This window comes from Empidonax traillii, unplaced genomic scaffold (assembly GCF_003031625.1).
Source record: "Empidonax traillii isolate 1590-97213 ecotype Southwest subspecies unplaced genomic scaffold, ASM303162v1 scaffold1449:size159823, whole genome shotgun sequence".
Classification (NCBI taxonomy): Eukaryota; Metazoa; Chordata; class Aves; order Passeriformes; family Tyrannidae; genus Empidonax; species Empidonax traillii.
In genome coordinates, this window is record NW_020956642.1 from 48,702 (window position 1) to 61,672 (window position 12,971).

The following is a 12,971-nucleotide window of genomic DNA, read 5'->3' on the forward strand; positions in this document are numbered from 1 at the left end:
TCGATGATCTCTTTTTCAACCTCGGCGATGCTGCGGCTCGGTGGTTCTGTGTCACTGCGATTTTGAGCTTGCGGAGCTCCCCGGGATTCCCGGGGAATTCCTGGATCCCCCGTTGAGGGGCCGCGCCCTCCCGGCCGCGCGGGGTCGCTGTGGCGGCGCCCCCTCCCCTGCGCTGCCCGCGGCCGGCCCGGAGGGGCGGTGGCCGCCGCCTTCCCACAACCCCCCGCGCGGCCGCCGCGTCCCCTCAGCGGCCCCCGGCCCGGCCCCGGTGCCGATCCCCGATCCCCGATCCCGGCCCCGTCCCGATCCCCCGGGGGCGGCCGGACCCCTGCGGAGCGGGGAGCGGCGCCGGGCATGCGGGCGGTGGCGGCGGGCCGGGAGGTGGGATGCTGTCGCGGAAGAAGACGCGGACGGAGCTCTCCAAGCCGGGCGAGGTGCAGGGGAAGTACGTGAAGAAGGAGACGAGCCCGCTCCTGAGGAGTGAGTGTCGGGGGAACAACCGCGGGGACACCGTGGGGGGCGAGCCCGAGGCCTTTGTGCGCGGCCGGAGCGGGGCCCGGAGCGGCGCGGCCCGGGGGGGGTCCCGGTGGAGGATGGGGGGGTCGTCCCTGTGTGTGTTATGAGGGGCGTGTTTCTCTCTTTTCCCTCCGTATGGGTGTGTTTAATTTCTTTGTGAGCCCTGGGATGTGACGGAGGGAAGGTAAAGCGGGGTGCTCGTCGTACCCCGGCTTGGTGGGGTTTGCGGTTTCCTCAGTTCTCGGCTCCTCAGTTCCAGCACGTCGGGGTTCACGGAGTCTCCACACTTTTTTTTTTTTTTTTGCATAAATTAAGAGATCACAAGGCCAGGTTGGACGGGGCTCGGAGCAACCTGGGCTAGTGGAAGGTGTCCCTGCCCGTGGCAGGGGGTGGAACACGATGGATGGTGTTTAAATGTCCCTTCCAGCCCAAGCCAGTCCGCGATTCCGTGATCCTGTGACCTCTCTCTTCCCAGAATGGAGCGGTGCTTTTCCCGGTGTGCTTTGGGAACGAGATAACTGTCCTGCCAGGCAGTTGCATAAAATCCCTGCGGAAGCACAGGCTCCAGGTCCTATCCATGACTCAGCCCGGTGAGGTCACCTGGAATGCACGGAGCTTCCCGCGGCTCACCTGGCTCTGATGCCACAGCCCCGTTTTCCTGGGACTGGACAGAACACCGGCAAATACCCACCGAAAACACTCTGAGTTTACTGGTTTTAGTCAGTTTTCAAAGACAGCCCGAGACTGAAGTGTGTTTATTTACCCTGTAATTGCGGGATTAGGTTGGGAGTTCCCAGCTAGCAAGAACTGATTTGCTGGCAGGAGCAGGCACTCAGCTCTTCTGGAAGTGTTTGCTGCACGAGCAACTGGTCCCTCAGTCAGTAGGCAAAATAATTCAGTAGTTTGATTGCGTTGGCTTAGTCCTCAGACACAAAAACCCACTAATTTTTGTTCTGTTAAGCTGTGGGTGTGTCTGAGGTGTTCATAACTTTACACATTTTTTAGCCTAAGACTCACGTTTTACCTGTAAGAGTTCATTAACACAAAGTAATTAATAATAGGCATAACCTCATTCTGAATGAAAACTGTCATTTGTGTTGACTTAGCTGGAGGGAAAACTACCTAATTTATATGATGTTGAAAGCAAAAGCGGGGAGAGGAGGAATGCTTCGCTTGCTGGAGGGAGGCAGTGAAACTGTAAGGGAGAAAGGGAAATATCTCCGTGATAATTTGAGGATTCAGCGTGTGCAGAGTGACAGCATTTTTGTGGCTGAGCTTGGTGACTTTGGGGTGGGTGGGCACGGTGTGGATCGTGTTCCTGTTTCCATCCCGCATCCCTGTGAGCCTGCAGGCATTAACATCTCGTCATTCCCAGTTTGTAAGCACAGTGTTCCCAATGACGTAGAAGCCAGGATATTGGGATTTTCTTGACCCTTCTGATGGATGCAAGCCCTGACTGATGCAGCCACAGCACAGAGTGGGTGGTTTGAGGGTTGGTTGGTTTGTTTGTTTGTGTGTTTTTTGATGTGTTTGGGGTTGGTTTGAAGTGGCAGAACTGCACCAGTTCATTGCTGGTGGAGGCTGCGCTGGCTCCTGGTGCAGCAGGACACCCCGCAGCATTCCCAGTCTGTCTGCACCTGCAGCGAGCGGGTTTTGCACGGGAATTCCCTCAGTTCTAGGGTGGTGCTCGGAGGCTCGGTGTGGGAAGTGCAGGCGGAGTTCAGAGTTCTGACTTCTGTTTCCCTGCTCTTTGCCAGACCTGATGCCTTCCTTTATCCGTCACGGTCCCACCATTCCGAGGCGAACCGACATCTGCCCTCCCGACCCCACGGCCTCCGCCTACGCCCCCGGAGGAGATGGAATCGTTTCCAGGAACCAGAGTTTCCTCCGAACCCCCGTGCAGAGGCCGCCTCACGAAATCATGAGGCGGGAGAGCAACAGACTGTCCGCGCCCTCCTATCTGGCCAGGAGTCTGGCCGATGTCCCGAGGGAATACGGCTCCTCCTCGCAGTCCTTCCTGGCGGAATCCAGCGCCGGGCTGGAGAACGGGGACCCCGGGGCCCGCTGTTATTACTACGATCACTTCTACGAGGCCCAGAGGAGGCGGCAGCTGAGCGAGAGAGCCCACGAGGACTACAGGTATTACAGCGAGCACAACGGGGAGCTCTTCCAGAGGATGGCCCACAATCATGGCAGGCACACGTCAGGTAAGGGCTTCTCGGCCTCCCCCTAAGGGCCGAGGTGCAGCTGGAGGATGTTTTCTGGGGAGAGTTGGGTTGTGTAGGACGGAGCTGCTTTTCCACGGGAGCTGGGTTGAGAGTTTTTGATCACAGGCATCCAGAAAGTGAAAATAACTCTCTGCACGCTCTTTGATTATTAAATAAACGGGATAAGTTTAAGCAAATTGGGGGTTTTCTGAAGGCCAGGCATATATGCAGCTCCCCTGCACGAAGTTGCATCAGTTCCTGGGTAAGAAAATATTTTCATTTTATAATTTATTATTGCACATCGTGACACAGAGAATAACCAGCAGCTCGAGATTGTAACGTTGCAGCGTCGTCGTTGTCGTTACTGTCATTATATTTTAACTCTCATTGTCTTATTATTTAGTGTCATTGTTTTAATTTGACCCCAATAATTAAAACGATTGCTTATGAATAGTCAAAGGGAGGAATGACTGCTTTGTGTAATTAGCAAATTGCCATCTCCTTTCTTTCAGCTCCTTTCTTTTAGCTTTTAATATTGTTTGCAAATATATCTGTTTCCCCCCCCCTCAGTTTTTCACTGGAGCTTGTCTTTGTTTTCCAAAGAACAGCATAAGGAAGAGGAAGCCATTAAATACTAAACATTTTCTGAAATGTTTGATTCTGTATTTGATGCTGCAAAAGCTGCGTCCAAGGAGGAGTTTGAGAGGAACATTTCAAACCTGTAAATAACGTGCCTTCAACATGAAATAGATTGTCGCTTCTAATCTGCAAACAAAACAGTAATTAGTCTCTAATAAAATAAATCTCCCGTCTACAAAAAATAAACCCGCCAGGAGGAACATCCAGCATTTAATGCTGCCGAGCTCCTGCGTGGAGTTAGAGCCTGGCAGGGCTTTGTGCTTCCTTTTCCCACAGAAACATTTCCATGAGGAGTGACAGAAGGGGGATGTGGGAGCTGTCAGGCAGGAAATTCTGAAATGCTGAGCTTTAGGTCTTGCTGCTTTAATCCTCCTTCATTTTGCTAAATGCATCTGTTTTATCTCCATCCCTGCTGGTTGTTGCTCATCCAACAGTCATTGACCACTCCCCTGGTGCAGGTAACGAGCCTCTGGTGGGGTTGTGCTGGGATATTTTTGGGAAGAGAGGCAGGAGGGGGGGGGCGGAATTTCACAAATCAACCAATCCATCAGTTTAAAAGTTCCAAATTACTACAGTTGTTGTGTCTGCTGAGGAGACTTCAAAAATTAAAGCTCTTGACTGAAAGTGGGAGTTCAATCTATCAGGTCTCTAAAAGAAGCTAAAAGTAAGGCTTCATAGCCAGATTTTTCTCAAGGGTAGCAATTCCTTCTTTCTAAATGAACTTCTTTGTCCGTGCTGTTTGTTTACCTGTGCCCCCTTAGCCCTGGAAATCACGAAGGAGCTGCTGCTGTTTGTTTGGTCTCTGTCATTCCACCTCACATTTAACGTTTAAATGTTATTTGAGCAAATTTCTGCACGGATTTTGTAACTTAACCTCGTGCATTTGTAAGGAGGGACAAGGGTGAGCCTTTTGCCTGCCAAAGCATTTCCCTTTCCTCTATTTTTTTTAATTCCTCTCAGCATGGAATATGAACTCTGAAATTCCTCCCTCTGTTTCACCACAGTCAGAAGGTCACTCGTGTCCTTCATTTTTTACATCTCTTCAATAATTCCTGTTACTTTTTCTCAGTCAAAGAGTTACGTGGCCCAGTATAAGAAAACCTTCGATTTTCTTACTTTCATCTCACCATGAAGCTGCTTTTTTTTTTTTTTTTTTGAGCCATCCTTCAAACCCTGAGCTGCCACAGTCATTTTTCTTTAATTTCTTGTTCCTTTCCTCCCTGAATTCCCAGAATCCTGAGGCAGGCCTTTTGCTTCCATTGTCTTAGTCTGAATTCCTTTTTGTCTTCTACATCTGCACCGTTGCTTCCAAATGTTTGATCTGATTGATATTCATTGGGATAATTGTTGGCAAATTGTTGCAGTTTCCACTCAAAAATCTCTTCATTGGGTGGAGTCTGTAAATGTTGCTTTCCCTCCTCTCCCACCTTCCCCCCTCTGAAAGTCAGTCCTGGTCCATTTTGGGTGCATTCCCAAGGGAATGACGAGCACAAGGCGTTGTTGCTGTTGGTGAATATTCCACTCAGTGGTGGTTCCACCAAACCAGGTGGTTTTTTGGGAAGTGAGGAGGTGCCTGAGAGTTTCAGCTTTCACTCCAAATAAAGATTCCCCTCTTCATAACTTGGAGAGAAGTTTCAAACGTGCTCCTGGTGGGATCTTCAGGGTGTTCAGCAGAGCAAGCCCTGCGGTTTTTCAGCACTTTGTTGCCAGCACTGCATGTTCTTTCCCAGGCACTTCCCCTTCAAGTCACGTTTTCTCTGTCATCATTCCATTCTCCCCTGTCCTCCTTTTCTTACTTTCATTATATTTGCTTTTAATTACCAATCCAGTGCTGCTGTTGAGATACCTCCTAGTTTTTATATGTTTACCTCCCTCTGTGGCATTTCTCAAACTTTTTTTTTTATTATTTTTTTTTTTAGTGTTCTTTTCAAACTTATTTCTAAGAGCCTTTTTACCTGTCTTTCCTGGCCATGTCTTTCCTCTCTTCTAGGTTAAAGTTTTGGGGAGGTCTGTGGTTGAAGTTATACCTACAGTGTAGCTTGGAAGTAACTTGTAACCAAGACCTCAGAGTTATTTGTCCCTGTGTGAGCGGTAAGAACATTCTTCTGTGTCTATGAAAAATTGCTGAGATTGAAATCACGCTGTGGAGGGACTTTGCTGCTGCTGGATTGGAATTAGATCGCTGGGATGGCAGAGGAGAGGGACAATTAACAGAGTGAGAGCGGGTCCGTCTCGCAAACCTCGTTAAAAAATTGCAAACTGGGGTTCCTGTGTCGTAAAAGAGCAAAATAAATACAGGTCATGACATGGGACCGGTTCAGAGCTGAAACAGCCACGCTTTTGAGGTGTTTGCACGCCCCTCATTTTCAAACAAGTGGCAGTTCCTGCCCTTTTTTTTTCCTCTGGGCTGATTTTTGCAGCGGAATTCTCGCAGCTTTCCCAGTCCTTCCTGTCCATTCCCTATTTTGGAAGCTGTGCTTGCTTGGAACGCCCCCATTCCCTCTGGCAGAAGAGGTGCTTGTGCTCAGGAAGTCCCTCTGGATGGTTTGGAATGGGTGAGGAAGGCCTGGGGCCCGCAGGCCTGGCTGGACAGGAGTGATTGGAGCTGCTTTTTTGCCGTTTTGTTGTTCCTTATTCCCTGAAAATCCAACAGTTGGTTCGTCTTCTCCTCCCGTCCTTCATCCCGGTTTGAGGAGGGGAGGGAAGGGAGAGGATTTTTGGCATCCTGGAAAAAAGGCTCTGAGGACAATTGGGCTGATGAAAGACAAAACAGTGGTTTGGGAGATTGGCTCTTCAGCACTTGGAGATGTGTTTGGAGGCAGCTGTGGGGAGTTCCTGGGCTCTGGAACCTCCCTGCCAACATCAGCTCCTCCCAAAGGGAATCTTTTCTCCTCAGAGGTTTTCCCTCTTTTCCCCTTGTGCTGGGATTTCTCTCCTGTCCTTCCTGCCCACCAGACTGAAGAACTGCCCTTTGCTGACCTGGAAATGTTTCCTCCAAAGGACTTGGATTTGTTTCCAGGCAGGGAACGAACCCCTTTCAGTGGGCTGGGAAAGCACCGACACATCCATCCATTCCAGTTCCTTTGTTCCACCCTGAGGGAGCAAACCCAACACCACCTCTTCTTGAAATCCCATTTGTGACTTTTTATTACCCATAAGATCCATTTTTAGGAGCAGGAACTCTTGCAGTGGTGCTCAGAGTTAAAGGTGGTACTTCAGGACCTTAAAATTGAAGATTCTGTGTTTTAGGAACGGGAGGAAAAAGCAAAGCCTCAAAATAACGTCAGTATTGACGGTCCTTAAAAGCAACAGCGAGCCCATTATATATTATATGATATCACTGTGACCAGAATGACCAAATGGGGCTAGAAAAGCTCTGAAGAGACATCCTGAAAAGGATTTACAAACTGCATAAATTCAAATTATTTGTCAACCATCCTTGAGATTCGATGGTGCCACTCAGGGGGGGGGGTTTGTAAAGACCATCCTCTCAGAGCAGAGGAAAGGATACACTTGGAAAAGGCAGATAATTTGAGCAACTCTGTCCCTTAGGAAAGCGGGAATAATGAGAATTTCTGTCTTGTTTAGGTCCAGGGCTCAGACCTTACCTGGAATTTAGGAGGGTCATCCCTGGCAACGTGCCGTGGAAAGGGCAGTGTCCACAGGTTTAGGCTGGAGCTTTAACTTTTTTCTTTTGTTTAGTATTTCGGGAAAGATCACATAGGAATTTACTTTTGGTGTTGTTCAGTCTTGTTATTGATCCTTACAGGTGTATATATATATCAAAAAAAAAGTCAATTTTCCTCTTCCCTTCCCGTTCAGAATCACAGCAGGAGCTTTTTCCCTTACCTTTGTATCCACCCTCCCTCTAAGGAGCATCTGCTGAGGTTTACCAGGAAAACCAATATATCATTTCTTTTAATCTCTCTAATTAAACTCCATTTACAGAAAGAAAAAAAGTCTAAATAGTGCTAATTGTTGATTTTAATGCCACAGTGTGTTGGTGACTTTAAGGGCACCATGAATACCAACATCACAAAACTTCCCCCACACAGAATATCCCACCGTGACCTGTGATTTTAAGGGGAAAAAAAATAATAATAATAATAATAATGATGATGACAAACGTGAAGCATTTACAACCATCAGTTTATAAACCTGGCCTTTGATTCCACGTTCATTTGAATGGTGTGGATCTGCTGCCCCCCAAAACATTCTCAGGAAGCCAAAATGTTTGTGTTTTGTCCGTGGAATGAAAGCCAAACAAGTGACATCACTGCCAGGGGCTGGAATATCTTCCCTGCCCCAGCACTTCCAGAGCTCAGGAAGCCTCCAGGATTTTTTCTCTGGAAGTAGAGGCCTGGGATGCTTAATCCCAATTAAAGGTGGACACAGCTTCCCTTTGTAGGCTGGCAAAGAGGTAAGTACTGACACAAGAGGCAACCCTTCCTTTCTCTCCAAAAACAGTCACCCAAAAACGCTATTCCTGAAAAAAGAAACCAAACAGGAGGAAAGGGGTGTATTCCCATCAGTAATAAACGTGGGATGTGTGAGGGAGGCACTTCCTGGCTCCTAAAAAAAAGTGGGGAAAGTGGCTCCCAAATCCCTTCTGCTGGCTGTGGGAAATGGTGACACACAAAGCGATGACACGGGGATTGATTGGGTGCATTTGGCCGTGGGATGAGAAGATAACTGGGAACTCCTTTACATGTTTAACTTCTGCTGTTTAACTGCAGAACTGGGGGAGCTGAGGGGGAAACTGCTGCAGGGACTTCAAAGATGGAGTTGAATTTGGGCTGGCACATCCAGGAGGTTGTAGATACCCAGGAATGGAAAGAGACCTGCAGAATTCCCGCTTATGTCGCCGTGGTTTTGTGGTTGGGGTCTTTTTTTGGGGTGGATTTTTTTTTTTTTTGTTTTCTTGAATGGGCATTAAGTCTTTGATTTCAATCAGCTTCCTGATTATCCCCAGCAAAGGACAGGGAAAGAACTGTGTTTCTTTGGTGCATCTCTCGCCATCCAGCATTCTGAAGTGCCAGTGAGCAGTCTCTCAAATTTAGTGGTAGATGAATCCCGGGTATGTTGTGTTTCCAGGGAGTTTAATCACCTGCTGATTCCTGTCAGCCCTTCATGTCCCTCCTCTCTCATTTTCCCTGGTCCTGTTGCTGTTCTTCACCGGTTCAACTTAAAAACGTTGTTGGGGTTCTGTGATTTCCCTGGATTAGTTGTAATTTCTGACTGTAACCAGAAAAAGAGATGTTTTGTAGATGAATGCTGCAGCTGTGACAGTGTGCTGACAGAAATGATCATTTCTGTGACACGATAATGAAATAACTAAACCCTGATCTCCTTTTTTTTTTTTTTTTTTTTGTTCCCAGGCATTGGGAGAGTTGCTGCTACATCTCTAGGAAACTTAACAAATCACAGTTCTGAAGATTTACCTCTTCCTCCTGGCTGGTCAGTGGACTGGACTATCCGAGGAAGGAAATACTACATAGACCACAACACCAACACCACTCACTGGAGCCACCCTTTGGAGCGGGAGGGGCTCCCGCCGGGCTGGGAGCGCGTCGAGTCTGCCGAGTTCGGCGTCTACTACGTGGATCACATCAACAAAAGAGCTCAGTACAAACACCCCTGCGCTCCCAGGTCAGGCACACACCCCCTCTGGGCTCCTCTTTCCCTTCATCCCGTTAAAATAGCACCGGTTTGGTCTCAGCGTGCCAAAAAGTTGTTTTTAGAGCCGAGCTCTGCTGGGTCTCGACCCACGTCTTGAGGGGGAGGTGTGATTGTCGGGGGATGTTGCTCCTCAGTCACTCCAGCAGAGCAGCTCTCCAGCTGTCAGTAAACCAGCAGAGCTGCTGAGAGCAGGATTGAACTGTTTAGACTGGAAAAGAAACTCGATCTGATGCTCCCAGAGGCGGCTGAACACCTGAAATGTGAATTAACTCTTGTCTAGAGTGGTACTTGAGCTACTTGTGTTTTCCAGGCCAAACTAAGGTAACATAAACCAAATCCAACAGTGAATTCCTGCCACTCAGTCTGTTTTGCTGGTGCCCAGGGAGAGAAAGCTTTCTAGCATGTGGCACAAAAGATAAATACATGATACATATATACTGTATGTGAGAAATATATCAGGATGTCTATATATGGAATAACTCGCCAGCTGCTGCCTGGATACGCTGGTTTGAGGTATCAGGTGGTGGGTTGTGTGGCTGAAGCAGCACTTTGTTGGTGTTTGATGCGATGCTCTGTGCTGCTGTGGCGAGTGGGTGTGAGGGCATTTTCCCCCGGGCGATCTGCTCGGTGCAGACCTCCTGAGGCCACCCCCTGCCCCAGCAGCCCTTGCAGCCCTGAATCTGCGTGTGAGCGAAGCAGTCAACGCTGCCAGTGTGCCAGCAGTGCCTCAGAGCTCACAGCTCTCCCTGTGTCCCCCCACAGCGTTCCCCGTTACGACCAGCCGCCCCCCGTGTCCTACCAGCCACAGCCGGCCGAGCGCAGCCAACCCCTGCTGGTCCCTGCCAACCCCTACCACACTGCTGAGATCCCAGACTGGCTCCAGGTCTACGCCAGGGCTCCTGTCAAGTGAGATTTCGCCTTTTTTTTTTATTATTATTTTTATCCTCCTGCAGCTCACACCTAAAAAAGGGAAACCAAAGGATTTCCACGGGAAGGGAGAACTCGTGTCTGATCTCTGCTCGCAGCACGCTGAGGGAGTTGTACCAAATCTTTCTCGCCTTTGCTTTGCTTCCAGCCTTACTTGAAATCATCCCAGCAACTTCTTGCAGCTCCCTGAAAGCTCTGTCAGACAGGGGAGGGTGGGATTTGCTGTCGGGTGATTGTGCCACGTGCTTAGAAAATATGTGAAACATCTCTAGGGTGTGACCTCCTCCTGTCTGTCTTGCTCCTTTTTTAAAAAAACACAACTTTTCTTTCCCCCTTAAGAATTTTAAATCGTGGAATAACAGAAAGGTTTGGGTTGGAAGGGATAATAAAGATCATCCGGTGCCACCCCCTGCCATGGGCAGGGACACCTTCCACTTCCATCTCTCCCTTCCCTCTGGCACTGGGAAGCCATTCCCTGTGTCCTGTCCCTCCATGCCTTGTCCCCAGTCCCTCCCCAGCTCTCCTGGAGCCCCTTTAGGCCCTGGAAGACCAAATACAGACTGACATTTATATTTCTATTCAAGAGATTGCATTAAAAACTAAGTGGTGATAAAAGTCACTTTGTGAGAGCAGCTGCTGAGGGATTCTCCTCCAAGAAAAGATTTCAGTCAGGACAATGAACCAAATCACATTTTCTAATGGGTGCAGCTCTGCAGAAGGGTAACATTAAATATAAAGCAATGAAAAACCCAAATATGGCCTAATAGTTATTCAGTCATGTCCTTTTTCATAAGAATGTGGAGAAACTCAGTTTTACAGCGAGGAGGCCGCTCTGCAGTTGGAAATTCAGGCTGTGTGTGATGCTCAGTGACTTCCACTAAGAAAGAAAATTCTCTTTGTTTTATTACTTTCCTCTAGTAACTGCAGTCTGAATGGGTTTTATTACTCCTTGTGACTGCTGGGTTTGCCAGCAGCCCATAAAGATTTAAATTGCCCTGAAATCCCCCAGCTTTTCTTTCCTAGAAATACTTTCCCACTTGGCTGCAGCTTCATTCCTTTCCTTAGGTCTTTGGCACGTGCAGACAGTGCAGTTTTAAATATTTCAGCCTGTGCTGTGTGTGCATTCTGGTGGATCCTTTTCTTGAAAGACATTTAAGACAATTTAAGCAATTTGTAGCAAGTCAGCTGAGAAAAATTGCATCAGTTTTCAGCCCAGTTTTTCCCTGAAATCATTGTAAGCTGTTTCTCAGGGTGGGTTGGATTTGGCTCGTGGTGAGTGGAAAGGGAGAGAGAGGGAGGGAGAGAGGGAAAGGTGTTGTCCCTGTAAACTCAACAATCTTCCAAAGGTTTTTGTACCTGGAAATCTTCAAAACCCTCTTTGTCAGTACAGAGCTCAAACTCCCAAACATCTGCAATTTCTTATTTCTAGTTTTTTTGGGGTAAAAAAAAAAAAAGTGATTTTAGCAGTGCAGCCCTGTCAGGATTAGGGTAACTTTAATACAGAAGTTACAAAGTAAGTATTTTATAATACATTATAAATGAATCTTCCAAAAACGTCATTGATGAATAAAAGTTATTTAGGAAGTTTATAATTAGTTAAATTGTGAAAATTCCTCAGAGCATCTTTGGAAGTCACCTGCATGTCTTGGTGCTTCTCTGATGGCCTTTCAGGGGGAATTTCCACAAATTCACTGATATTTCATCTTCAGCCTCCACTGAAGTGAATCCCCCTTCTCCTGTACCTGCACCAAACACCTCTGTTATTCCATGAGTTTCTCCAGCTCTTTTAACCATCGCAATCACCGGCTGCCAGTTTCCAAGTCAAGAAAATCAGATTGTCAGTGAATTGTGTTTCGGAATCCTGGGACAAGCAGGAAAGGAGGGTCATTGCAGTGATGGTGGAACCATCGCTTTGCTCAAAGTAAAGCAGCTTTAAATATCTCTTGGAGATTGTTGCTGCTAATTAACCAAGAGGGGTTAATTGGAGGGGGTTAGGAGTCCAAGAGTACAGCTGGAAGGAGAAGCCTTTGGGAACAGAGGGTTGTGAGGGGAGGCTGGCAGTGTCCTGCCTGCCTGCTGGGCTGCTGGAATAATCAATCCGTTTTTGTTGCTCCGATTTCAACAAACGTTAAAGGCTAAATCTTGTTCTGAATGGGGTTTAATGATTCCAAAATGCATTTTCACTGAATCCCAAGGATGGTTTGGGTTGGAAGGGACCTCAAAGCCCATCCAGTGCCACCCCCTGCCATGGGCAGGGACACCTTCCACCAGCCCAGGTTGCTCCAAGCCCCGTCCAGCCTGGCCTTGGACACTTCCAGGGATCCAGGGGCAGCCACAGCTTCTCTGCCCAACCTGTGCCAGGGCCTGCCCACCCTCCCAGCCAGCAATTCCTTCCCAATATCCCAGTGGGAAGTGGGAAGCCATTCCCTGTGTCCTGTCCCTCCATCCCTTGTGCCCAGTCCCTCTCCAGCTCTCCTGGAGCCCCTTTAGGCCCTTCAAGGGGCTCTCAGGTCTCCCTGGATCCTTCTCTTCTCCAGGTGAACCCCCCCAGCTCTCCCACCCTCTGTATCTCTCTCAGTTGGCTAATTCTGATCAGTTCAGGGGCTCTCCAGCATTTCTGGAGTCCTGCTGTGTTTGGAGGGATCATTCAGGGATTCTTCCGACTCCCTTTTCCCTGCCAGCTCCCAGAAAAGCCCCAACCCCGCAGCTCCCCAAAGTCTGACCCCCTTTGTCCTCCCCCCTCCAGGTACGACCACATCCTGAAGTGGGAGCTGTTCCAGCTGGCGGACCTGGACACGTACCAGGGGATGCTGAAGCTGCTGTTCATGAAGGAGCTGGAGCGGATCGTGAAGCTGTACGAGGCGTTCCGGCAGGCGCTGCTCACCGAGCTGGAGCAGCGGCAGCAGCGCCAGCAGTGGTACGCCCAGCACGGCAAGAACTATTGACCCTCTCCCCGCACACAGGACTCTCTGAGGACACTCAACAGCTTTAAAAAACCCGAAA

General features: G+C 48.7%; 1 protein-coding gene across 1 annotated transcript; it reads left to right on the forward strand.

The window, feature by feature from the left end:
• Positions 1–310: 310 nt before the first annotated feature.
• Positions 311–12,964, forward strand: SAV1 (salvador family WW domain containing protein 1). The gene is made up of 5 exons (XM_027907392.1): positions 311–480; positions 2,274–2,723; positions 8,741–9,011; positions 9,804–9,947; positions 12,715–12,964. The coding sequence occupies exons 1-5, from the start codon at positions 387–389 to the stop codon at positions 12,911–12,913; spliced, it is 1,158 nt and encodes a 385-aa protein (XP_027763193.1). The 5' UTR covers positions 311–386; the 3' UTR covers positions 12,914–12,964.
• The last annotated feature ends 7 nt before the right edge of the window (positions 12,965–12,971 follow it).

Bases quoted from the DNA above. Each gene is read 5' to 3' on its own strand.
- SAV1 (XM_027907392.1), top strand. From the start codon at position 387: ATGCTGTCGCGGAAGAAGACGCGGACGGAGCTCTCCAAGCCGGGCGAG. The intron at 2,724-8,740 runs GTAAGGGCTTCT...TTTTGTTCCCAG, and splicing joins TCATGGCAGGCACACGTCAG to GCATTGGGAGAGTTGCTGCT. The intron at 9,012-9,803 runs GTCAGGCACACA...GTCCCCCCACAG, and splicing joins AAACACCCCTGCGCTCCCAG to CGTTCCCCGTTACGACCAGC.